Below are 24,729 nucleotides of genomic sequence, written 5' to 3' on the forward strand. Positions count from 1 at the left end.
CTCCAGCGCCACTCGCAGGCTCCCTTCGGACGGGACAAGGCAGCAATGTGAGCTTGAGGTGAACCCCGGCAGTGGCACTGGAGGAGGCGATCAGGCGGCAGAGGCAGTAGCAGCAGGAGGTGGAGGCGGAGAAGCAGCCACGCTCGGCCACCTCTCGCAGCTGCCCAAAAATAGGGGGTCGTTTTATACATTGGGGGGTCATATACATGGAAAAATACAGTAATACTCTGGCCTACAAAGCCAAAAGTACTTTTTAATTGAATTGATTTTAGTAATTTTATGGTACATAGAAAACACTCTACATTCATATGTTACAAAGGTTGCAAATAGGGGAGTATTCCTGAACAGGGTCCAGGAAGGGGGATCCTTGAAAATGAGGTAGAGCCACTTTTGGTGACTGGAGCCCTTTTGTTCACAGATATCAAATTTGAGATCTAGGCTATTATCTGTTGGTACCATCAGAAGGCATCTGTCTAGATTAGCGATGGTGAACCTATGGCATGTGTGCCACACACACACACACACACTCACTCACTCACTCACTCACTCACTCACTCACTCACTCACCCCGGGCATGGAAATACCCGGCGCCTGCGCCTTTAAGGATTGCAGCCAGAGGTGGACTGGGGAGTGTCCCAGGCAGACGCTGGAGGTTGTGCGGCCAGGGGAATGGGGCTCTTCGGGATGGTGATGGTTTTGTGTTGTAATTTGGGCACTCATGCTCAAAAAATTTTGCCATCACTCGTCTAGATGTACCTTTATTTTAGAGGAAACATGCAGAGAATTGCAGCTTTAAGATTATGTTAACCTTCAGCTTGAAATCAATGGAAAGTTAAAAAAAAAACTAAATTGGGGGGAAAGCAAGTAGGGGATTATGCATTAACTGGTGACATGTGAAACAGTGCTGGAAGCACAAAAGTGACAATGGGTTATTTGTGTATTTTATGCAAATTTGCCTTTTGGAAATTATTGTGTATAAAAAACCTGTATATCCACTTGCTTAAAATAAATTTTCTGCCACCTCAGTGATCTCGCCAAGGTAAAACATTAACATACCTAGGAATATTATAATAGTAACATCAATTCTCTGAATACATTTTTGGGCTCTGTATTTGGGAGTCTTATGAGCACTCTCAGTTCCTGACAGTTGACACAGTATTATCTGAGGGTTACAGTTCAGAGAGAAGTAAACTAGGTTAACCTATCATTATAGATATGCACCTAACAGGAAAAGCACTATGTCAATGTTGCATGTGAAAAAACATTAGTTAAGCAACAAAGATTTGCTTTCTTGTAAGAGTTTTATAATATATAGTGTGATATACATGCATCATAATATAAATATATTGACAATATATGTTTTAAAGCTCTCCATCTTACAGGGAAGCAAATATTGTTGTTTGACTTTCATGTGCTATGGTGAGAGAACATTTTCCCTGTTAGGTAAACCTACAAGCTGGGGTAGAAAAAGTTAAACACAGTGTATAGTAGTTTTTCCCCACCTTATAATCTGTCTTTATTTGTTGTTAATAAAATAATAAAATAAACAAATATTTAGGCCACCCATAATTGCTTCCTTAATGCTTTATATATATATTTAAAGCATTTACCATAAAATAATGTAGCTGGAAGGGGGCCATAAAGCTATTAGTCCAACCTGTTTTCATTGCAGGAAACTAAATCAAAGTGTGTCTGACAGAGGGCTATCTAATACTTCCAGTGTTGGAAAGCTCATCAATTCCTGAGGCCATTGGTCCCACTGTCGGACTGCTCTAACAGTAAGGAAGTCTTTCCTGATGTTCAGCTGAAATCTGGCTTCCTGTAACTTGGGCCTCTTATTACATGTCCTGCATTGTGGAATGATTGGGAACAGATACTACCCCTCCTCTGCATGACTACCTTTTAAGTATTTGAAGAGCACTATTATAGAAAAAGAAGAGGTGGCAAAAATACACAGAGGAATTATATCAGAAAGAGTTGGATATCCCGGAAAACCCAGACAATATAGTTGCTGACCTTGAGACAGACATCCTGGAGAGTGAAGTCAAGTGGGCCTTGGAAAGCCTGGCTAAAAATAAGGCCAGTGGAGGTGATGACATTCCAGTTGAACTATTTAAAATCTTAAAAGATGATGCTGTTAAGGTGCTACATTCAATATGCCAGCAAGTTTGGAAAACTCAACAGTGGCCAGCGGATTGGAAAAGATCAGTCTACATCCCAATCCCAAAGAAAGGCAGTGCCAAAGAATGCTCCAACTACCGTACAATTGCACTCATTTCACACGCTAGCAAGGTTGTGCTCAAAATCCTCCAAGGTAGGCTTCAGCAGTACGTGGACCGAGAACTCCCAGAAGTACAAGCTGGATTCCGATGGGGCAGAGGAACTCGAGACCAAATTGCTAACATACGCTGGATTATGAAGAAAGCCAGAGAGTTCCAGAAAAATATCTACTTCTGCTTTATTGACTATGCAAAAGCCTTTGACTGTGTGGACCACAGCAAACTATGGCAGGTCCTTAAAGAAATGGGAGTGCCTGACCACCTTGTCTATCTCCTGAGAAACCTATATGTGGGACAGGAAGCAACAGTTAGAACTGGATATGGAACAACTGATAGGTTCAAAATTGGGAAAGGAGTACGACAAGGCTGTATATTGTCTGCTTATTTAACTTATATGCAGAATTCATCATGCCAAAGGCTGGACTGGAGGATTCCCAAAATGGAGTTAAGATTGCCGGAAGAAATATCAACAATCTCAGATATGCAGATGATACCACTCTGATGGCAGAAAGTGAGGAGGAATTAAAGAACCTTGTAATGAGGGTGAAAGAGGAGAGTGCAAAAAACGGCCTGAAACTCAATATCAAAAAAACTAAGATCATGGCCACTGGTCCCATCACCTCCTGGCAAATAGAAGGGGAAGATATGGAGGCAGTGACAGATTTTACTTTCTTGGGCTCCATGATCACTGCAGATGGAGACAGCAGCCACGAAATTAAAAGACGCCTGCTTCTGGGGAGGAAAGCGATGACAAACCTAGACAGCATCTTAAAAAGCAGAGACAAACCTTGCCAACAAAAGTCCGAATAGTCAAAGCTATGGTTTTTCCTGTCATGATGTATGGATGTGAGAGCTGGACCATAAAGAAAGCAGACCGCTGAAGAATTTATGCCTTTGAATTGTGGTGCTGGAGGAGGCTCCTGAGAGTCCCCTGGACTGCAAGGAGAACAAACCTATCAATTCTGAAGGAAATCAACCCTGAGTGCTCACTGGAAGGACAGATCCTGAAGCTGAGGCTCCACTACTCTGGCCATCTCATGAGAAGAGAAGACTCCTTGGAAAAGACCTTGATGTTAGGAAAGTGTGACGGCAAGAGGAGAAAGGGACGACAGAGGATGAGATGGTTGGACAGTGTCTGCGAAGCAACAAACATGAAATTGACAGAACTCCGGGAGGCAGTGGAAGATAGGAAGGCCTGGCGTGCTCTGGTCCATGAGGTCACGAAGAGTTGGACACGACTAAACCACGGCGATTATATCTCTCCTCAGTCTTCTTTTTTTCAAGGTTAAGCATGCCCAGCTCTTTCAGTCTTTCCTTTTAGGACTTGGTTTCTAGTCACCTGATTGTGTTTGTTGCCCTCCTTTGAACTTGTTCTAGTGTGTTGGCATCCTTCTTCAAGTGTGGTACAGTATCTAGAACTGGACACAGTACAGTAGATGAGGCCTAACCAATGCCGAATGGAGAGGGACTAGTAATAGGATTTGCATTGCACTGCTGGCTCATATTCAGCTTGTGATCTACAATTCCAAATCCTGAACTGGCCCACAATATGGCTGAGTATTTAAGCCAACCTGTGTTATTCTTTGCGTGTAAAAGTATTGGTCTACAATGAGACTGAATTCTGGTCCAAAAGCGTAATGAACTTAGTGAGTGAAAACAATGTTTGCCTATTATATTGCATATAAGGAAATGGTGGGTTATCTTTATTTGGTTTATTTTCTTCTTTCCCACTATACAGTAAAAAGCTGCTTATATGCCGCCCCATAGTGTTTAAAGCACTCTCTGGATGGATTACTTATCAGTATATATTAAAACATCAGTCTTGTTTTGTATCCCAGTAACTGGTACTTCAGAGCCACAGTAACCTAACCTGCTGGGAGTCAGCTTGGGAGAAAAGCTTGAGAGGCACACTCCATGGTGGGCCATTGGTATTTGCCTAAGCAGGGATAAAATGCCAACACACTATGGCAGTGTGTGCAGCGTCTGGTGTGCTGTGCCTCAGCGGGCTGCAACACCTGACATCCAACCCCATTGGCTAGGAGTATGTGCTTGTTAGGATTAATACCAAGCACGCTACACCTTTTGGAGGGCCACAAACTGCTCACACCCTTCTCTTCAGGCATCCTGGGAACTGGCTGACAGGGGAAGGGATTAAGATTCTTTAATGTGCTGTTCTATGTATGTTTACTCAAAAGCAGCACTCACTGTATTTTTAATTGGACTTACTCAAAGTGTGCTTCTAATTATGGCCTTATAGTAGATTCTGAAACATGTCTACTTTTAGAATTATGTCACGAGGCAGTTTGAACATTGGCAGGAAAAACAGGATAAAAATAAACTGAATAACGCAAGTCCTGTTAAATTCAATGAACCATAATGTTTTCCCCCCAAAAGCAATGTATTGCAGCCTTAATTGTGTAACACTGACACACCTGATGAGACCATCACAACTCCTGACTGAATTTTGCATAGTTATGGAAGTATATATTTTTAAAAAAGAAATACCAAGTGTATTCAAGACGTCTTTGACAGAGTAATATAGGAAAAAAACTTTATTAAGTACTTTGGAGGAAAGACACAGTGAAAGATCCTACTCACATAAAATATAAACACAAAAAATTAAGTACATAATTTATTTACAATCTAAAGTGCTATTAGGGTGCAATACAGACAGCAGCACACCCTTAGGAAGATCTAGCTTTACTACAGGATTAGGAGAGTGCAGGGCTGTTTTTAGTGATGGAAGTTATTGCAACAGCTTGGGGCTGGAAGTCCAGGTTGTTCTCAACAGCTCTCCCTAGTTTTCTAATCAGAGGCAGCAGTTTGACCTTTGGGCCCTGTTTCTCCAGATCCAGTCTGTTTCTGGGGTTGGTTTTGTGGCTGTTGACATAACAGATCCGAGTTGTAGATCAAGCCCTTAGGCAGATTTTCTTAAATATATTAATAATGCCATGTCTTCATATAAAAATAAAGGTTTTTCATTTGCCTGCTAATAAAATCTGTGCAGCGGTATATTAAAAAAAAAGCATGAGAAATCTCATCTACCTTTTGGTTTTAGCCAATTAATCTCGATTTTGTTAGATTCTGAAAGTACATTTAAGATACACTGAAACCTTACACTTTACAATCCTTAGTGTGCTCTCCCAGTTTCCAAGCACACATAGTCACCTTGCTGATGAACCAACTGTGCAAATATGTTGTGAGCACATAGTTCCCCTTTTCATTCATGGCAGCTCATGCTGCATTGATGAAGCCATTTAAAAATGATTTAAAATTACTTTTGCTTTACAATTGCTTTAGTTCCTACCAGCCTCCCCCTCCAAAACAAGAAAATCAGAGAAGGATTCATCATTCAGACTTTACTGTTCCATGTGCACTGCTTTGAACTGGAATAAACAGCTACAAAAATGCACTGCATTTACTGTTACACTGAACCAGTGTTGTGTATAACAATGCCTATTGTGGATGCAGTAATAGAAAGTAGAAGGGTTCTTTGGACAGTTAAAAAGGTGACCTGACTCTTGAATTTCAGTTCTACTGGCATTCTCTTGTGCATTTACACTACAAGTACAGACAGCTTTTGCATATCCATTTAAAAGCTCTTATGTAAGATGGCAGTTTTAAAAAATAACTCTGTGTAGGCAGAAAACAAGCTACAGTATTATGTCTTTTATTGTTTTGCTTTCTAGTGGGGACACAGTGTACAGATACGGTACGAGCCCTTGAGTCAGTTCTGCGCTATGGCAAGCATAATGGGGTCTTTGGGTTCCCCAGGTCTGTGAGACAGATAGAGGTTTCATTACTGTTGATTTGAATGACATTCTCAGAAAAGGGCACTCAATTAAAAATACAGGACAATCTAGCCAAAGTAACGGTGCAATCCTATACATTTTGTCACAGAACCTAAGTCTCACTAAGTTTAAGGGGGGCTTGTCCAGGCAAGTGAGTATAACGGTCCAGACTCTCCAGGAATCAGTGAGATTGAAGTGCTCAACTCTGACTCAATTGTACCCAAGGTAAACTGACCTCCCACCACCCATTGCTACCCAGTGCTGCCTTCATATTTAAGTCCTTTACAGGCATTCAGAAGAGATTTTAAGCTCCAACTGTGAGGAAATGGAGAAGGCTAGCTGTGTCCTGCATCTTCTCCGCATGGCGCTTCTCCACAGGATTGGAAACCCTGATTTCCACACGCATTACAGTCTTTCCTTTTTTTGGGAAATGACCATAACAAAAGGGAGGAAGGCCATGTACTTCTTTTTCACTCACATTCAATTTAACCCATGAATGCCTAAATCTGGCTCTTGGTTTTACTTATTTAGGTAGTTGCAATTGTCATGATAAGGTCCCCACATTAATTAACAACCAAATATACATTACATGGGAAATCTGTGAACTAGCTCCCAAAATACATTTTTTTCCACTTCAGTGCAATAGCAGGGGCTCTCCGCTCTGGACGGGAGCAGCATTTATATGGGAATAGGCTGTTTTATTTCCCCAATGCCATTTCCTTAATCAAGATCCTCAACCTCAGCTTTATTTGTATAAGTGTAACCTAGATTGGGAATGAGGGCCTAGGAGAAGCATTAATAATATACACTGTTATTAAACAGCAGTGCTGCTTCAATTTGTACTACTCTGAAGTAAAAACAAATCATGAGATGCCCAATCCTGAATCATCAACATAAGCTGTTTGGTCACTGTTCTTTGTATATATAGCAGTAGAGGAACAGCCTGCCACATATTTGGCATTTGTATATATTGCAGAACTCTTAAATAAACATGGCTAGGCTGCTATTCAGATAAATCTGTTAACTTCTGACAGACACAAATAATTCTTTCTTTTCTTGCAACAGGTGTAAACAAGGAGTTTCTATACAGAAGTCTGACTGCAGGTATTTTACTGCAACGGAGCTAGGTAGAGGCATTTTCTCTATCAAGCTGCCCTTTTACAATTTTGCTGTGCAAACAGCTGAAACCAGTCACTGGAAGCTTTACATAAAATTATCCTGCAGCATTTAATGAATAATAGAATACTTTTGAGAACAGAGAATTATCTGTGAGCTTAACTGGAAATGAGCTCCCTTTGACATACGGTATGAATTTCATCTCCATTTTGAGTTTTAAATTCAGGCAGCTGATGACCTGATGTGACTCTGCATTTAAAAATAGTCCAAAAATATATAGTGGATGTGATGTACAATTATGAAACATACCTGAGGCAGACACTCATCATTTCTATAAACTGTGAGCTAGTATGACAGAACAGTGCAAAAATCTAAAACTTCCTCTTAAGAGTTTAAGAACTGTAAAATATTATAGATGTATTCTAGTTTAGAGTTTTGCAGGTTAGTCTCACTAGCTCTTACATAATGAGGTAAAGCTTTTAAAGAATCATACGTTTTTACAGGACCATAAAGTTAAAAAGAAGACAAAAGTCTATGTAGCCCACACTGTAACATCTGATATTTGTTATTGCTTAATTATGACTCTGTCCTATATACCACATTTTTCTAATCTAGTACATCTGTTCACAAGTACAATCTGGTTAGTAATAAACTTAGCAGAGCTTTTCATGGCCTATTTAAAGACATGAAATGTGACAGTTGGTAGTTAGGCTGGTCCTACAACATGCATCATTTTTGTGTGGCTTCAGTAGTTAATTCAGTAGTGTTTTCCACCAACGTTGGTCCATATTTTTAAGTGTCTTCAATGTAGTGAGACTGACTCACAATATTTCAAAGTCCCATTTCTGTGAGCATTCGTTGTTGTCAGCCTGGTTTACAACAATGTGGTTCCTGTCGTAATAATATCCTCCTAAAACAGAAGTTTGAGAAAGGTCAGTTATTGTACAGCCCTTTTTGAACTATTTTGCTTGATATGTGCTGTTCTTATAAAATGACTCCTTTAAAAAAAACTTAAAATTGTCATTTTTTGCAATCTGGAAATATTATGCACCTGAGATCTATAATGAATTAGTTCTATACAACACAATTTCAGGAAGAGGAAAGTAGTTAGGAAGATACCACAGTTTAAAAGGTCAGCCAGCGCACAATATAATGGCTTAAAACACCCCTTTCTATCTTTGCTTTACAGTGGTACCTCGAGTTACGAACTTAATTGGTTCCGGAACTATGGTCGTAAGTTGAAGCACCATTTCCCATTGAAATGCAATTAATCTGTTCCGGCCAGGGGAAAAAAAATCTCTCTCTCTCTCTCTCTCTCTCTCTCTCTCTCTCTCTCTCTCTCTCTCTCTCTCTCTCTCTCACACACACACACACACACACACACACACACACACACACACACACACACACACACACACACACACACACACAAATCACTGCAAGATCAATTGGAAACCTGATTAATCCGTTCCGGCCGAGGGGGGGGGTAAGAAAAGCAAGCAAAGTGTGCAAGACCCATCGGAAATGCAAAATAAGCAAAGCAGAAAGCAAGTGAAGTGTGCAAGACCCATCAGAAATGGGGTAAAACTCCCAAAAAGCAAACAAACCCCCCAAGACCCATTGGAAATGAGGAAAAAACCCCAAAAAACAAAGACCCACCACAGCACAGAAACATAACCCCCCCAGTCCAAAACCATGCTGCAAAATTCACCCAGAACAGTTTTTAAAAAGCAGAAAGCAGCACCTTATGTTACCAAGCAGTCCAAAGCCTTTGATTGCACTCACTCTAACCTTTGGGGCGAAAGAGCTACAAAGAAGTAGCCTCTTTGCCTACCAACGGTTAGCAATCTGAATGTCCTGCCTTTTCCCCCTGCCTTTTTCTGTTCATAACTGGAAGCTCCAGCCGCAAGGCGAAGCAAAATTTTGTGGCCATAGCTGGTCGTAACTTGAAATGGTCATAAGTCGGGACATTCGTAAGTTGAGGCACCTCTGTATATTGTTTTCTGCTTATTGAGGTGTTTTCTATATAATCCAGTAGGTAACAGGTTTTAACCACTAGATAAAATTTTCTCTATGAATGGGACTTAAAGAATTGCAGCTACAGACACACGTGTCTCAGGATCCCACAGAATTGTTAGTTCTTTTCATTTAATACCCAGTTTTTTTTATCATAGGATGTTTATGAGAATTTGGAACACAAATTGAGAAACAGACCTACAGTAATTTGAGTCAGGCTGAGGTGGCTTATTCTAAAGTTCAGCATTTCAGGGGATTTTGCTTGGAAAAAAAAATAAAGCAAAGCATGAGCCATCTTCAACCTAATGCATTTCAGATGTTCAGGATGACAACTTCTTTCAGCGCCAACTATCAAGGATGAAGGCAGATACAGTTGAAAAATGGCTCTGTGCGTGTGTTTGCGTGCATGTACTAAATGGATGATTTAGAAAGAGTCTTTAAACCCATTGTTCCAGGGGGCAGGCTGGAAACGTATGTTGTGCATTCAATTTAATTTCAAACTGCAGCTGTTTGTACTGCAAAATACTATTATTATAGTTGTCCATGTAACTGGCAGCACAGAGCTGAGTACTTCTCAGACCTATTGAATGCCTGTTCCCAGGAAGTGTAATCTTTAGTACACATTTTGTTTTCATACCTATATGCACTTACTACATTATTCTAAGTAAACACAACCTCACCTTAAACTAGTGTAAGAGCAGTAAAAAGAAAAGGTGAAGTCATTCCTTTTTTGTTCTGTCTTAAAAGGGCAGATAAAACAACCAACTGGATGCTTGTCAGTACCTTTGACATCAAGAACAAGCTGATCACTGAGGTACGAACTGATGGTCCCATCTTTGTTAAATGTCCATTTCTGCCTTGCCTTTCCATGCTCTATCCACAAAGCTACTTTGGCTCCAGGTACGTCTCTGCCTCCAATGACATCAAGGCAAGCATCGTTAGCCTATATGTGTGCAGGGGTGAGGATGAGGAAGACAATTTATTCAACATTTCTCGCAGAGATATCTTTACAGAAAACACTTGTCAAATATGCTATGAAAACCCTGCAGCAACCACAAAGCAAAGTAATGAGGGAATCCCACTGAATAACTGCTATCTTAAGTCATTTGATACATATTACTGTGGCACAATCCAGCCACCGGTTAAGAAGGCAGCATTTGAATTTCTTGTTGTATGCCAAGTAATATGAAACCACATAAAGTTACAGTTGTTCTACACTCACTTATTCTTAGCCTTAAGTGGTCAAGAAGCCACTGCTGACTTGTTATGTGTTATGGCATCCCTATGAATCAGCAGTCTCCAGAATGTCATGTCCACAACAGTCCTGCTCAGCTTTTGTAGACTCAAGCCTGAGGTTCTTTTAGGGAGTCTGTCCATCTCATATTTGGTCTTCCTCTTTTACTGCTACTTTACATCTTTCCCAGAATGATTGTCTTTTCCAAAGAATCCTTCCTTCTCATGATGGACGTGAAAGGTGTCTGTCTCCTAAAGGTGGCAGTTTACCCAGAAGGCATAAGTAATAGCATTCTGGCCACTGACCTTTAATTCAGTGAAGGCTAAATGCATTATGATAGTGACACCTTAATTAGATTCTAATTAGTTTAACATTTGCCCACAACTTTAAAAGATTTAGCAGTTTTAGTTAATCTGTGTTGCTGGTCACGGAAAAGGTCTAAGCCACAACCAGGAAATGTGGGAGAGATAATTATGGCAGCAACAGTGGGCAGGAGCTGCTCCTTACTTCTATATTCTCTGACTGTAGCATAAAACTAACATCTGGGAGTGGCCAGAAACAGAGCCAGGTATGGTGCAGGATGTGTATATGTGAAAGAGAAAGAACACTGCACCCATCCTTTTAGATGGAGAAGAGGGAAATATATCCTTTGATTTGTATTCCTGTATCGAGCAGGGGGTTGAAAATGTATATGTCTGGACCTTTTAATACTTTAAACCATTCTTCTTAATTCTAAGTGGATGAGGAGGCAAAGGATGCAGCTATTCAATGCTGCAGAAAGAGATACCACATAAGCTCAGAGGCACTCAAAAGTATTTCTGCTTAATAATTCTGTACACTTTATCTACTGTACCTGACTAACCTTTGGAGTCATTAACCATTACATTTTGGCATTGCACTGGACCAGTGTCCCTTAATTGAACTAATGGCATCATTTTTTCATAACTGCTATTCTACTGAGATATGCAATCTGCAGTGTTTGAAGGAATAGTGAGCAACACAGAAATAGCTGGCAGGGAGAAGGGAAAGGAGATTCAGATCAACAACAAAGCTTAATTAAACAGATTGTTACGACCATTCAGCATTCTCCAACATGGCACTTTGTAGATGTGTTGGACTACATCAGTTTGAAGTAAACAACCAAATGCTACCTGAGAAAAGGATGTAAACCATAGTAATACATACTGTATATCATTTTCTATGGTTCCTTAAAAACTTAACAATTAAATGACTGAAATATTATTGCTTTAGCATAATAAGATGCACTAAAGTAGGCCTGCTGAACCTGGTGATTTGGTGAGTCACCTCCTCTGTAAGTTCCATTGATTCAAATAGTGTTTTTACACCAGTGTAATGCAATCTGCCTAAATATTGTTGGCAAATTATCATGTTCCGAAGTTAGCATAGACATTTACTATTCTGTACTGAGTTTAATGAAAAGGCATAAAAAGTGTTGATGGATAGAAATTATTACAATGGTTTCATTCCAAATCTTGATGCAAAATTATCTCTAACATCAAATATAAACTGGCATATCCTTGTGATAAAAAGGCACTAAAACAACATTTTAGGGAAGTTACAAGGAGGCTTTGCGCAAGTGAATGCACCACATTGAGCGCAACCGATCTTTAAAAAAAGACACAGAAATAAGAATTTGTTTCTCCCTCAAGGCTGATATAAAAACAAGCAACCTTTAAGTGATAAAAGTACTCTATTTGCTTTTAAAACATATGACCTAGTTTGCAGTTTTAAGTCTTTTTACAGTTTAAAGTTTAACAAGTAGGAAACATCAATTTGTGAATAGAATAAAAACATTGGCTAAAATCCTGTTGTTGTTTTTTTACACGACTAGAAGGCAAATGGTGCAACGCTCACTTGCTTCCAGCTGGCAATTAAGTCCCCACTTGGGATTCTTGATTGTACACCAAGCCAGTGGATGTGTGTGCTTCCAAGAATCACAGTGGTGACCTTTTAATGCTGGCTGGAAGTGATTAAATGTTACATGATTTCCCTTCTCCCTGTGCAGCCGTGCAAGAAGATCTCGGCCATTGGTTTGGAATCTGGATGGGCTAAGAACTCAGTTGGTGGAAAGGGCAGGCAAATATCAACTCTAGAATGATCTGAACAATCAAATGCACAGGCACAGAAGTCCATTGATGTAAGTGATGAAGACCACAAAGAAGAAGGGTTACATACCCTTCATCCCAGCTAAAGTTTATATGCCACAAATCACATCTTTCGATTCCTATGTACACTGTAGGAATAGCCTGACTTTAATGAGCCTAGGGAAGTGAAACAAGACATTGCAGTTTCAACAACTCGCAAAGTACCTTTGATTTGATAAGGCCACAACTGTAGCGCCAGATCTGGGTATTCTTGCAGTTTAATGGAGAAAGACATACTGATGTAGCTCTTGCATCCATTAGCTTTCCAGTTACTGTCAGATATTTGTCTTGGGATCTGTTCTTTATCCTGAAGTACACTGCTGGCTGAAAACAGAACATTTCATCATCTCATGCCTCACAGGAAAGATCTATCCTCTATTATTAAGCCATATGTATGAGTAACTTTTCCCCTGATAGAGGAATAGTTGGATCATGCGCCACTGTTGCAACACTTCTGTAACTGGCAGAAAGCTGAATGGCTTTGGTCATTTCACAAAACAGAAGCTCGGGTACATTTTTAAAAAGTGTGCATTGTCACCATTTTAAAACCACACCAGGGCTTCCATTCCAGCTGGCCAGTGCTGGGAGGCGTCTCAGCCGCTGACAGTACTGAGGTCAGGACTTGATGTGTGGCAAAAATGGAGCTGCTGAACTTGCCCCTCAAGCAAGAGCAGTGTCACCACCTGGCCAGTGCCAGGGAGGCTTCTCAGATACAGGTGGGCTGGTGACGTTTTAGCTTGAGGGTAAGCTCCAGCGGCTCCTTTTCCCCTGGCACAGGCTCTGGCACTGTCAGATTAGGCATCCTTCAGTCTTGAAAGACTATGGTTAACGTGCTCTGTATGGAGAACTTGGAACAGCATCTAGTGTGGCTGAAAAGGCCAATTCGAGAGTGTCAATCCCTTCCACACTGAAGACAAATGCAATTTGTCCTCTGTCCCTGATTTTGCTGCTTTCGGGGCTCCCACTTTGCCTCGGCCGGCAGGACAAGTGTCTCTTCAAATTGGGAGAGGCCATGATGCAATGCCTGCTTCCAGGCTGAACGCTCACCGATGTCAAGGTTTCCCATCTGTTGAGGTCCATTCCTATGGCCTTCAGATCCTGCTTGCAGATATCCTTGTATTGCAGCTGTGGTCTCCCTCTGGGGTGATTTCCCTGCACTAATTCTCCATACCGGAGATCTTTTGGAATCCGACCATCAGCCATTCTCATGACATGCCCAAGTCAACATAGACATCACTGTTTCAGTAATGTATACATACTAAAAATTCCAGCTCATTCTAGGACTACTTTATTTGGAACTTTGTCCTGCCAGGTGATACCAAATTTGCGTCGGAGGCAACGCATATGGAACGTGTTCGGTTTCCTCTCCTGCTGTGCACAAAGGGTCCAGGACTCACTGTAATACAGGAGTGTACTCCTGTACTGCAGTGTCAGTAGTGGCTGGCTGTAGCGTTGACTGGCTGATGGGTTAGTGGCTGCTCCATGTCTTGCTTTAAAGTAAGGACATGTGAAACAGGTGGTTTCATGACTGTTTTCAGATAGCCCATGGTAAAAAAGAAAAGAAAACCTCACTGCAGGTTATCTTAAACATCTACTTCCTGCCCTGATGTAAGATCCATTTGGAGGCTGGGGGGGGGGGCTTGGTGTCTTCGTGTTTAAAGAATTCAAGACCAAGATAAAAACACACATGCCTGTACAGTGGTGCCTCGCATAACAAGCGCCTCATAGAGCGATTAAATCGCTTAACGAGGGGCTCTGGGCCATCGCTGGAGCATTCGCTCAGCGATGGCCCCTATGGAGGTTTTTCGCATTGTGATATTCGCTAAGCGATTCGCTTAGCGAATATTGCATAACAAAGCGGGGGAGAACAGCTGATCGGCGGTTCCAAAATGGCCGCCGGAAGGTCCCCACCACATTTTCGCGCCCTGCCCTCGTTTACCGAGGGTGCGAAAATGGCGGCGCTATGGAAGAACTTTGCACAACGGTGAGTTTTCAAGCCATAGGAACGCACTGAACAAAGTTCAATGCGTTTCTGTGGCTTTTTTATTTCCGCACAGTGATGTTTCCCATAGCGAGGCACCACTGTATTTCTCTGTAAGAAACAAACTATTTGAAGGAAACCTTTGGTACAGTACCTGCTTCACAGGACGAAGGGAGCCAATTAATTTCCAGCCACTAAACTGAGTCCAGTTTGAAATCTTGCTAGGTTCAAGGAGAAATTGCTTTCCTAAGAAGTGACATCCTTCATATGCAATCCATCTGGTTTAAAATGGAATGTAAGTTATATTAACACTACCATTATAACTTTGTAAGTTTGAGATCAATCTCTTACATTTAAGAATATTCACGGTTTCCACAAGAGCATTATGCTAAATGCCGTTATAGGTAAGTTACGAAGGCTGCAATCTTATGCACATATAAATGGGAAACATACACATGCAGGATAGAGCACAAGCACTTCTACTAAAGTAGCCTGTTGGGGGGAAATGACAGCCAATCTCAGCTGTAAAGAAAGGAGAAGCGTTGTCATGTCAAGTCTTCACACAGCACATACTATTACCTTCCCCATTTGGATACAGGTTTAGTTACTTTAAAAATATAGGGCAGTAATTGGCATATTTGCCACGTTGGAAGTGCGGCAAATGTTAGCACTGTGCAATTTAGATTAATACATGTTTCAAAGAAGTAAACAACATTGAGTAAGCATTTGAAATGCTAAATTCCTTTAGGTGTATTCGAAGTGTAATTGCCTGTTTAGTCGCATCCCATTCCCTGAGATTTCAGGGTCAAAAACTGAGGGTGTGGTGGCTTTGTGGGATGTCACAGGTAAGTCACAGTGTCCAAAACTGCTTCTGATTGTGGAAATGGGCACTAAGAGTAAATGAGCCTAAGCAATTTGGCACCTACGTGACACCTCCAGGTAATATGCAGCTGCTTTGGTTTGTGGAAGGTCCACAGGTAGTTTTTGCAGCCCCTGGGTTGCTAGTGCCAGAGCTGTTGTCACAAGACGGACTGCAAGTTACAGCAAACCATTCCTTGTCTTCTTCCAAATGGCATGTGGGTCCCTATATTAATCAGCTTCTTCCTAGCCCCTTCACCCACTTCTGGCTTTTTGATGCACTAACATTCTGCATATACAAGCTGCATACAAATAGCTTCATGTTGAGACAGTGAACCCCAGCATTTGCTGGAAATGGGTGGAGATGGAAGGAAGAGAAAGATAAGTGCTGGAAGTCAAGTGCACAAACAACAACAAGTCTTTCTGCAATGCTGCTTAAAGTGAGACATGTCTCTAATCTTAGAGACCCAAAGAAGTATAGCAATCCCTGTGTTGGGGATCTGAGACCTGGTGGCTATAATTCAAAGCCTAGCACGTGTTCACAAGATCTTTCATTTGCTTTTTCTAAAAAGAGGCTCATTTTTCCTCCAGCTAACAATTTCTATTAAAATCTCTTATATGAGTCAGCTTTTGTGGGGGCACAGAGATAGGCATGTATTTTTGTCATGTAGTCTTCAACTGTAAGTGACTGGACAGTTCAGTGAGTTACGTTTCTGGCTGCAGTTGCCAGAAATTGGGGATTCTATTCTCCACTGTGCAGTTCCTGGGTGCTTCCAGAATAAGGGGCTGGTAAACCACTTCTGAGTATTTTGTACCAAGTAAACTCTAGAAAGAGCTGCCATATGTCAGAATCAACTTGTGATATTAATGATTATTATTAGAACATATTCAAGGCATGAACAGCTATCTAATTCAGTGCATCCATAAGGGATTGTGCCCCCCCAAAGAGCATTATCAAAGAACCACATGTAGAATCTAAACTGGCTGACGTTCAAATCTTTTGCTGACGTAAGTTTGTGTACCTCCTGTTTTGCAAGTCAGATGCTTTGATCTAAAACTGCAATTTATTGATGCACTTTTTCTCTTGTTCCAGCTTGTCTGCAACATATTCACTTCATGGTGGTGGCATGGCCATGGCTGATTACATCACTGACATAACTTATGCCAACAAAATTCCAGCCATGGTTCTATCCAGTATCATCCACTGTTATTTTTTAATATGGTCTGGAAAGATTATTACCCTCTGCCTTGAGTTCAGCTTGCAAAGACGAGGGAGGAAGCAGCAAAAGCTTGTTCCACTGTAGAAATAATGCAGAGACCCAGTTCTCAACATATTGCTGTATTCTATGATGTAAATGTCTCATACTTACAGTCCACTCCTCACCCACACAGACTGAGTAAGAAAATGAAGATCTTTATTCAGAACTGAACTGACAGCTTCTTGCAAACGCAGCTCCTTGCCTTCATAATTCTCCAAAGCAAAAAGGCTGATGAAAGGCTCAGCAAAAACCTGCAAGAGAGATTGGTAACAACTGTACTGTGCAAGACACTAATAATAGACTTTCTCCACTTCTCCAGCCTTCCAGCTTACAAGGTGACATCTCATTGCTGCCTAAATGTTATTTTGTGCAAACCCTGGTTAGTACTAACCTTGTAAATGTTCTGGCTGTGCAAAGCTGCCTGTTTATGGAAGGTTCTGCAGAGGTCTTACAAATCTAAGCAACTGCAAAGAAAACTATAGTTGCAATGGTTTGAATGGAACAACAAAAAAAAAAAAAGGCAGGGGAAAATTTTAATTTCCTGCCCTTTTCCCGTCTTTTTTCATTCGTAGGCCGAGGCTCCGTTCGCAAGTCGATACAGATTTTTGCGAACAGAGCCGTTCATAAGTTGAAATGTTTGTAGGTAGGGATGTTTGTAAGTCGAAGTCCCACTGTATGTATGTCACAGGAACTTTATCTTTAATCTTGCCGTACCACATGATCAACAGTTCCTACGTCTGTATCATAATCTTCAGTTGTTCTTGTTAGGATGGATCATTTGTTAACCTGTAATATTTTTTCCTAGCAGGAAAAACTGGCAATATTTCAGTATAACAAAGCTCTTAAGAGACAAACTAGCTGACACACTTTGTAGTCTGAAGAATAGTTTGTCAAAATCTAGATAAAATATATTGCCAGAAAGTTGTTTCCTGATTCTACTAGCTATTCAGCCATACAAAACAGTCATTGAAGCAAAATGAAAATGGGATGAGCTTAAGGTAAATACAACTAGGTAAGTGGTATGCTAGAAGTGTATGTGCAAATTATTTAAAATGTTTATGCAGCTACTGGTCTGTTATACACATCTGAGGCAGGAAATTGAAGTACACCCAGCATAAACATAGGGCTGGAGAAATATAGGGCCTAGTAGGGACCCTCATTGTTGACCCATATGTGTGCATTGGATAGACTCTTTAAAAGAACCCCTTGGTTCCCAGAGGGGTGCTGCATGCTTGTGGTGAAAGAACCAAGATTTTAATCCTTTCTCAAAGCTCCCAATGTGCTCTGGAGCAACACTAAATTGGTGACATGTGAGAGTGATTAAAATGGGCTCCCTTGTTTGCCATAAGCTGCTCCTATTAGCACTGAAGAGCAAGAGGAAAATATTTTTCCCCACTGCCCCCAGGGTGCTTGGTGTAGCTTCTCAGAGCTCCCCTCAATGCTCAGTGAACAGAGGAAAACCTTTCATGAAGGGATCTAATCAGCCTGATTGAGGTGGCTGCGCCAGGCCTTGCTGAGGGTAATTGTCAAGGGTACAAAAACAGCTGTCATTTTATTCTCTTGCTCCAGAAGCAGAAGCACCACATTGGGAGGACTGAATTGCTGCAGCAACATCCTTACTTCAGCTCCATGGCACTAATCCCAGTGCCACCACTGTTGCTTAATCTGCCCGAACTTCAGGAAACCCCACTCATGACAGAGGCAGGTTATCGAAGGCACTTTACGCAGTCTTCCTTCAAACGACACTATTATGTACCTTAAATGTGCTCCACATGAGGGAGAGGAAATAGCCAATACAGTGGTGCTTCGCATAGCGAGGTTAATCCGTTCCGGATTAACCTTCGCTATGTGAAAACTTCGTTAAACGGAAAGCAAAAAGCCATTGGAACGCATTAAACTTAGTTTAATGCGTTCCAATGGCTTCTGTACTCACCGTTCAGCGAAGTTCCTCCATACCGCTGCCATTTTCGCGCCCTCGGTAAGCGGAGTGCGAAACTGGTGGCCATTTTGGAACTGCCGATCAGCTGGGAGGCGGGCTCTTGCAAGGAGGGAGCCACCTCCCTCCTCTGCAAGAGCCCGCTGCCCAGCTGAAACGCCGGCCGGCTCTTGCGAAGGAGGGAGGTGGAGGTCCGTGCTCTCCTTCGCAAGAGCCTTTCTACCCAGCTGGGAGGCGGGCTCTTGCAAGGAGGGAGCCACCTCCCTCCTCTGCAAGAGCCCGCTGCCCAGCTGGGTAGAAACGCCGGCCGGCTCTTGCGAAGGAGAGCGGGGACCTCCACCTCCCTCTTTTGCAAGAGCCGGCCGGCGTTTCTACCCATCCTGGGCTTGGATCCGCCCTGTGCTCGGCTGAGCGCGGGGCGGATCCAAGCGGCGGCGGCGGCAGGGTGGGGGGGTGTCCCGAAGGCTTCCAGGCAAAGCACTGGAAGCCTTCCGGACCCCCCTACCCTGCCCCAGCCACCGGGAGCTGACCCGCGCCACCTATCCCAGTCATGCTAGCATGACTGGGATAGGCAGCGCGGGGCGACTTCAAGCGGCGGCGATGGCAGGGTGTGTGTGTTCGGGACGGCTTCCAGTGCTTTGCCTGGTAGCCTTCCGGATCCACCCAACCCTGCCCCCGCCGCCGCTGAGAGCCTTCCGAGCTCTCAAAGGGGTTCTCTCCAATGTCGGAGGGGGGCCCTTTGAGAGCTGGGAAGGCAAAATGTTGGCAGTTGGGCGGTGGCTTCGGGGTCCTTCCGAGGCTGCCGCCCACTGCCGACATTTTCCCCCAGCTGAGTGGTGGGAGCGGTCCTTCAGAGGCTCCCGCCGGTCAGATGGGGGAAAATGGTTGCCTATGGGGAAAAATCGCAAAGCGATTTTTCCCCATAGGCAACATCGTAATGCAATTGCAAAAGCGATCGCAAAATCCGCATCGGTATGCGGATTAATCGTTAAACGGTGCACTCGTTAAGCGAGGCACCACTGTAATGGCAATTTTGTTTTCTCCATCTATTTGTGAAGCTTAGAAGGAAATAGTTAACTGTTTGCAATTAGTTTCCAGTTCCAGTAACTAGAGTATAACTGTACTAGAACTGCAGATTAATAAGAGACATCAGTCCTCTTGGGTCACAACTGTAATTTTCAATTTACTTTTGCACTTATAGGAGTATAGCCTCACTAAAAAGCTGGAGTAAGAATAGGGCATGGTTTAAGTGCAACCTTGTGCTGTGCCTCTTGCTTCTGCCTTGAAGTCTGTGGTAATATTGAGGTGATGGTAAGGTAGATGGGAGGAGAGTATGTTTTATGCCAACAGTGAATGGCTTGTAGCATTCAGATATGTTTTTTAAAGAATCAAAAGGTAACTCAGTGCTGACATAAAACATACTCTCCTCCCACCCACCTTACCAACACCTCAATATTACCACAGATTTCAAGGCAGAATCAGGTTGCACTTGAACCATGCCCTATTCTTACTCCAGTAAAGAGAGAAGAGTTACTTAAAAAACACACCATACAATGGTAAAAGGGTTAATTAAATAATTATGTTGCCCAGAGAGTGCTTCAGCAGTATACAAATCAACAGCAACAACAATGACTACTAGCTACTACTTTTGGGGATCTAGGAATTATAATGGTAACTTGTTACTTATAAGACCTAGGAATTATAATGGTTGTTGTGGGTTTTTCAGGCTCTTTGGCCGTGTTCTGAAGGTTGTTCTTCCTAATGCTTCGCCAGTCTCTGTGGCTGGCATCTTCAGAGGACAGCACTCCATGCTCTGTGCTGTCCTCTGAAGATGCCGGCCACAGAGACTGGTGAAACGTTAGGAAGAACCACTTTCAGAACACGGCCAAAGAGCCCGAAAAACCCACAACAACCATTAGATCCTGGCCGTGAAAGCCTTCGAGACTACAAAGTATAATGGTAACTTAGTACTTTTAATACTCTGCTTATACCCATCCTAGACAAGCAGTATTAAGATGTGAGAGAACTACTATCATGTTTTGGCCACAAGGTCAGTTAGACTTGATAACTGCTCCAACCAAAGTTTTAATAACTGCCTATTTAAAATACAGGCATTTCTCACAAAAGATTAACATAGCTAAGCAGCCAAGTTCTGAAAAGCAATGCACATACTGTACATCTCTCTTTAGCCCAGCATTTCTTGGTATTATAAGCATATTTCTCAGAAATAATATGAATTAGGTTCCAAATGCAAGTAGCTGCTTTACTAGCTCTGCCAGACTGGTATGTGTGTCTACAAATCCTATTGTAGTCATGCTCTCCATTGTGTCAAGGTGTGTTAATACTTTGCTAGACCGCTTTTCAACCAATAATTAGTTTCTTTAGATAAATAAAATCAAAATCCCACTAGTATCTATGTACTTGTTTTGTCCCAACTCTCTTGCAGATCAAAATCCTTGAGCCAAAAAGACAATTCCTATGCTGAGTGCTATTTTCTCTGAATATAAGGCTCTGCAGTTTAGTAGATTTCCTCTGAATATAGCTGGTTATGGAAACAGACCTTTAAATAAAGTTCTTACATATTCAACAGGCTTAAGGGACTTGACCGCAGCGGCTGGACAGCCACAGGAAGCAAGGTCAGCATAGAGGTCTTCTTCCAGCACACACCAATTATCACCAGTTTCCCCTTGGTAACAGAGCAACCAGCTGAAAGGAGAGATCCAAGAAAAGGTTAACTGTTGCAACAAACCATTATGTTTTCCTACAAATAAAACAGTTATAGAAGAAAACTCTGAACAGACATTGATTCCATTCTAAGGAATTCGATCTAAACATAGCACTTTAGTAATTTAGCAGAAATAGAAAATAAAGAAATCAATCTGGCTCCAGGCTTGAGCTCCTCTTCTCTCAAACCACATGCCTTTCAGTGGTAATGGCCCTTGCAGGACCCTGTGGACGTCCAGGGAGAAGGGCTCAGAGCATACTGTTGCAGTAGAGATGGCAAAGAGAGGAACACTGCGCAGCTACGGTGCATGGATTTAAGTCTCTCAATGTCTCTTGAGAGAGCAGCCCTGTTCTGTCATACAGGAAAAAGTTACTTAATCAGAAGATGAAGTGTAATCCCTGGCCCTCCCCATTGCTTGCTTCATGTACAGAGCAAGTTTGAAAAGGAAAGCTTCTACTACACTGGTATTTTTTTAGTCTCCATTTGCACAGAAAATTTCTTCAGACTGTCACTCTGCACGACAACAGGGGGCGGGGGCAGGGGCTAGTACCGCCTCCTCCTCACAGATTAACCGCTTTCTGAATGCCCCGAACAGGGCCATTGTTGATCCAGAAATATACAGCTCAGTCTTGTTTAGTGAGACATTCTATGAAATTCAATAGCATTTCCTCCCAAACAGGCACTGTTACTTGCATTTACCTGAGTACATCCATGGCACCAAACCACCCTGACTTTCTTTCAAATGCATTATAATTAACATATGGGTATAAAATTCTAAAAGTAATGGAAATGAAAGGTGGATGGGTTGTTGCAATAATTCAAATTAAAAAGAGTATGAGTTTCGTTGCTTTAATGTATCTGGGGGCTTTTGCAAGTTAAATTAAATCGAGACAGGGCCATTTCATTTGAAAGGCAAACCTGCATACCCCTGCAAAGGCAGTCCTATTACACCATTTTGAACAAAATGTTTTGCAGTAAATCCCTTTGATCTCAGTGGGGTTTATTCCCTAACCAAGTGTAATGAGGACTGCAGCCCAAATCAAGAATACATTTCCATCTTTTGTTACAATGTCAAAATAATCCCAAAAGAACCTTTACTGAGCTTCTGGCATTCCTTACTCCCCACCCACTCCACCCTGGTTCTCTCTAGAACAATAGCAATGTCCAACAGAGACTGCTGCTACAAATAGCAACTTGACATGCCACACCACCAGCTTTTTCCTGGGCAGAATCTCTCTCAACCTTTTCACTGATCTGACCCTTGCAATGAATGGCTATCAAGGTCTTCTGCTTAGGATGTTAGGAGCAGGAGCTTGCAGAGAGAAAAAAACCTAAATTATCATTCCCCCTAAAGTCTGTACCGGACAGACACACCTGGAAGTCCTTCCCTCCTGCCCTGAGCTTTTCTCAATGCTAAGTGGGGTGGCAAGGGAGACAATATTTTCAAAAGGTCTACTGGTGCAGAAGTAGATGGCACTCGTGATGGTCCCTGCTGAGGCCCAGGGGCAGCAGTTTATAAGGGTTTCCAAGAGGCTTAAAAATGATTATAAACTCGCTCACCATCCCCGCAGAACCTTAAAAGAGCAAGGTGTGAATGATTCCAGGTCAGTGGCTTCTTCTGTAAAATCTATACATGTTCCCTGAAAATGTGTTTTATTGAAAGCTTTGATCTATAAAGAAACAGAATTTTGAAAAAGAAACAAATGTATACGCAGTTCCTAGAAAATTAATGTGTATAATATAATAAGTAGTTTTCTACAAGAAACAGTACTCAATTGTCTCAAAATTTAAAGAGAAAAAAATGCTATCGCCTAATCCAATAGCCTAAATTGGTCCATGAAATTTACATAAATGTTGACCTATGATTCAGCAATTTATTCAACAGCTGGAACTAGAAAAAAGATTTAGGTCATTCTTGCATCATAATTAATATCTGATTTAAAAATCCAATTAAAGAGTGCTAATAATAAATATATTCTAAACAATGCAGCAGTTGTGTATGTGGTATTTTTTTCTGTTTGGATTTATAGATATATCATTTCACAATACAGAATATACTATTTCGAATAAAATGAAATTATAGTTTAGAGGTCTTGGCAATGATCTGAAAACAAATAACATTGTTTTTAGTATGCTACCTAACTATTTGCAAAATATACATCTACTCAAGCTTGAAAACTGATGGAATGTGGAAAGTTTTCCCCACAAAAATGCTATAGTGAGGTAGACTAGAAGATACTGGTGTATAGGAAAGGATTCAAAAGATATTAAATACTGGAAATAAATCATACAGCGTACGAGTTGAAATCAGATCCCTTAAAGAAAGGCAATGCAGCAGATTTGGATGTCAGGATAAAACCAAATACAGTAGGTACTACTACAAGGGAAGATTTGCATCACCCATCCTTAGAGCCAATGGAAAAAGGGAAATGGGCAAAGCCATCCCTTGTGACTGCCTTAGCAAGAGTATGGGAGACAGGCCAGTTCTTCCCAGGACCCAGAAAAAGCAACAGAAATCCCTTGAAAAACAGGATTCAGTATTAGTTTCATACTTGTCATTCTCAGCATGCAAATCAGTGGTCCTCAGGAGGACATTGTAAGAACTATAGGACATTGTGGGTCTCCCCTTTTTATGGGAGGGAGCAAAGTCTAGAGCTAAAGGAAATCCACCACTGTTTAGCTTATTTGCTAATTTAGTTGAATAATCAGCAGGACAGAAAATCCCAACAGATTTTTTTCATTCTTAGGAATACTTCATTTTTGTACCGTTATAACAAATCCAAAATATAATCTTATTAGATAGCTAAAAGGGAAGGAAACGTAAAACTACAAGTAGAAGAACAGAGTTATTCCGCAAGAATGTGTAAAAGTGAAAAACATTCATCAGTTTAGACATGATTAAATACAGATGTTAGAGAAATAATTCATTCTTTAGGAAAATAACAAAGAATGCAAAGTGTAATGCAACAGTGAAATCTATTAATAAAGCAAAGCTTTGATGCTTAGGGTCTCTGATGTTTCCAATTTTTTCTACTCTTCCTTTTGCCCTCAGCTGTGGTTATGTTCCTCTCTATAATTCACCTTTATAAATACATCACATGTGTATGATTTGCATTTATAAATGTATGAATGTATAAATGTGTTATTCACAAATCTGAAGAAGTGAGCTCAAGTCCACAAACACTTACGTTCAATAAGATTTGTTAGCCTATAGGGTACCACTAGACTGTCTCTTGCTTTTGTTGCAACAGACTAGCATGCCTATCCCCGGTCCTGAAAATGATAATATCTGCCACGTAATCGTGCAGGAAACATACGTCTGGTAGGATTTTCTATTCTCCTGTGTTTTTTTTTTTTTACTAAATTATC

The 24,729-nt window shown here is 41.5% G+C and overlaps 1 protein-coding gene across 1 annotated transcript in view; it reads right to left on the reverse strand.

Annotated features, from left to right (window-relative positions):
* Nucleotides 1-4,816: 4,816 nt before the first annotated feature.
* The window catches only part of CRYBG3 (crystallin beta-gamma domain containing 3), a 76,375-nt gene continuing 56,462 nt past the window's right edge, over nt 4,817-24,729 (reverse strand). The window contains exons 16-22 of the mRNA XM_078389825.1: nt 22,921-23,030; nt 21,215-21,341; nt 16,811-16,950; nt 14,737-14,860; nt 12,767-12,925; nt 9,986-10,145; nt 4,817-8,096 (exon numbers count right to left, since the gene is read on the reverse strand). Of these exons, the coding sequence (XP_078245951.1) occupies nt 8,008-8,096; nt 9,986-10,145; nt 12,767-12,925; nt 14,737-14,860; nt 16,811-16,950; nt 21,215-21,341; nt 22,921-23,030 (909 nt within the window). The 3' untranslated portion in view covers nt 4,817-8,007. The remainder of the gene's footprint in view (nt 8,097-9,985; nt 10,146-12,766; nt 12,926-14,736; nt 14,861-16,810; nt 16,951-21,214; nt 21,342-22,920; nt 23,031-24,729) is intronic.

The sequence above is a fragment of the Pogona vitticeps genome, chromosome 3 (assembly GCF_051106095.1).
Source record: "Pogona vitticeps strain Pit_001003342236 chromosome 3, PviZW2.1, whole genome shotgun sequence".
Classification (NCBI taxonomy): domain Eukaryota; kingdom Metazoa; phylum Chordata; class Lepidosauria; order Squamata; family Agamidae; genus Pogona; species Pogona vitticeps.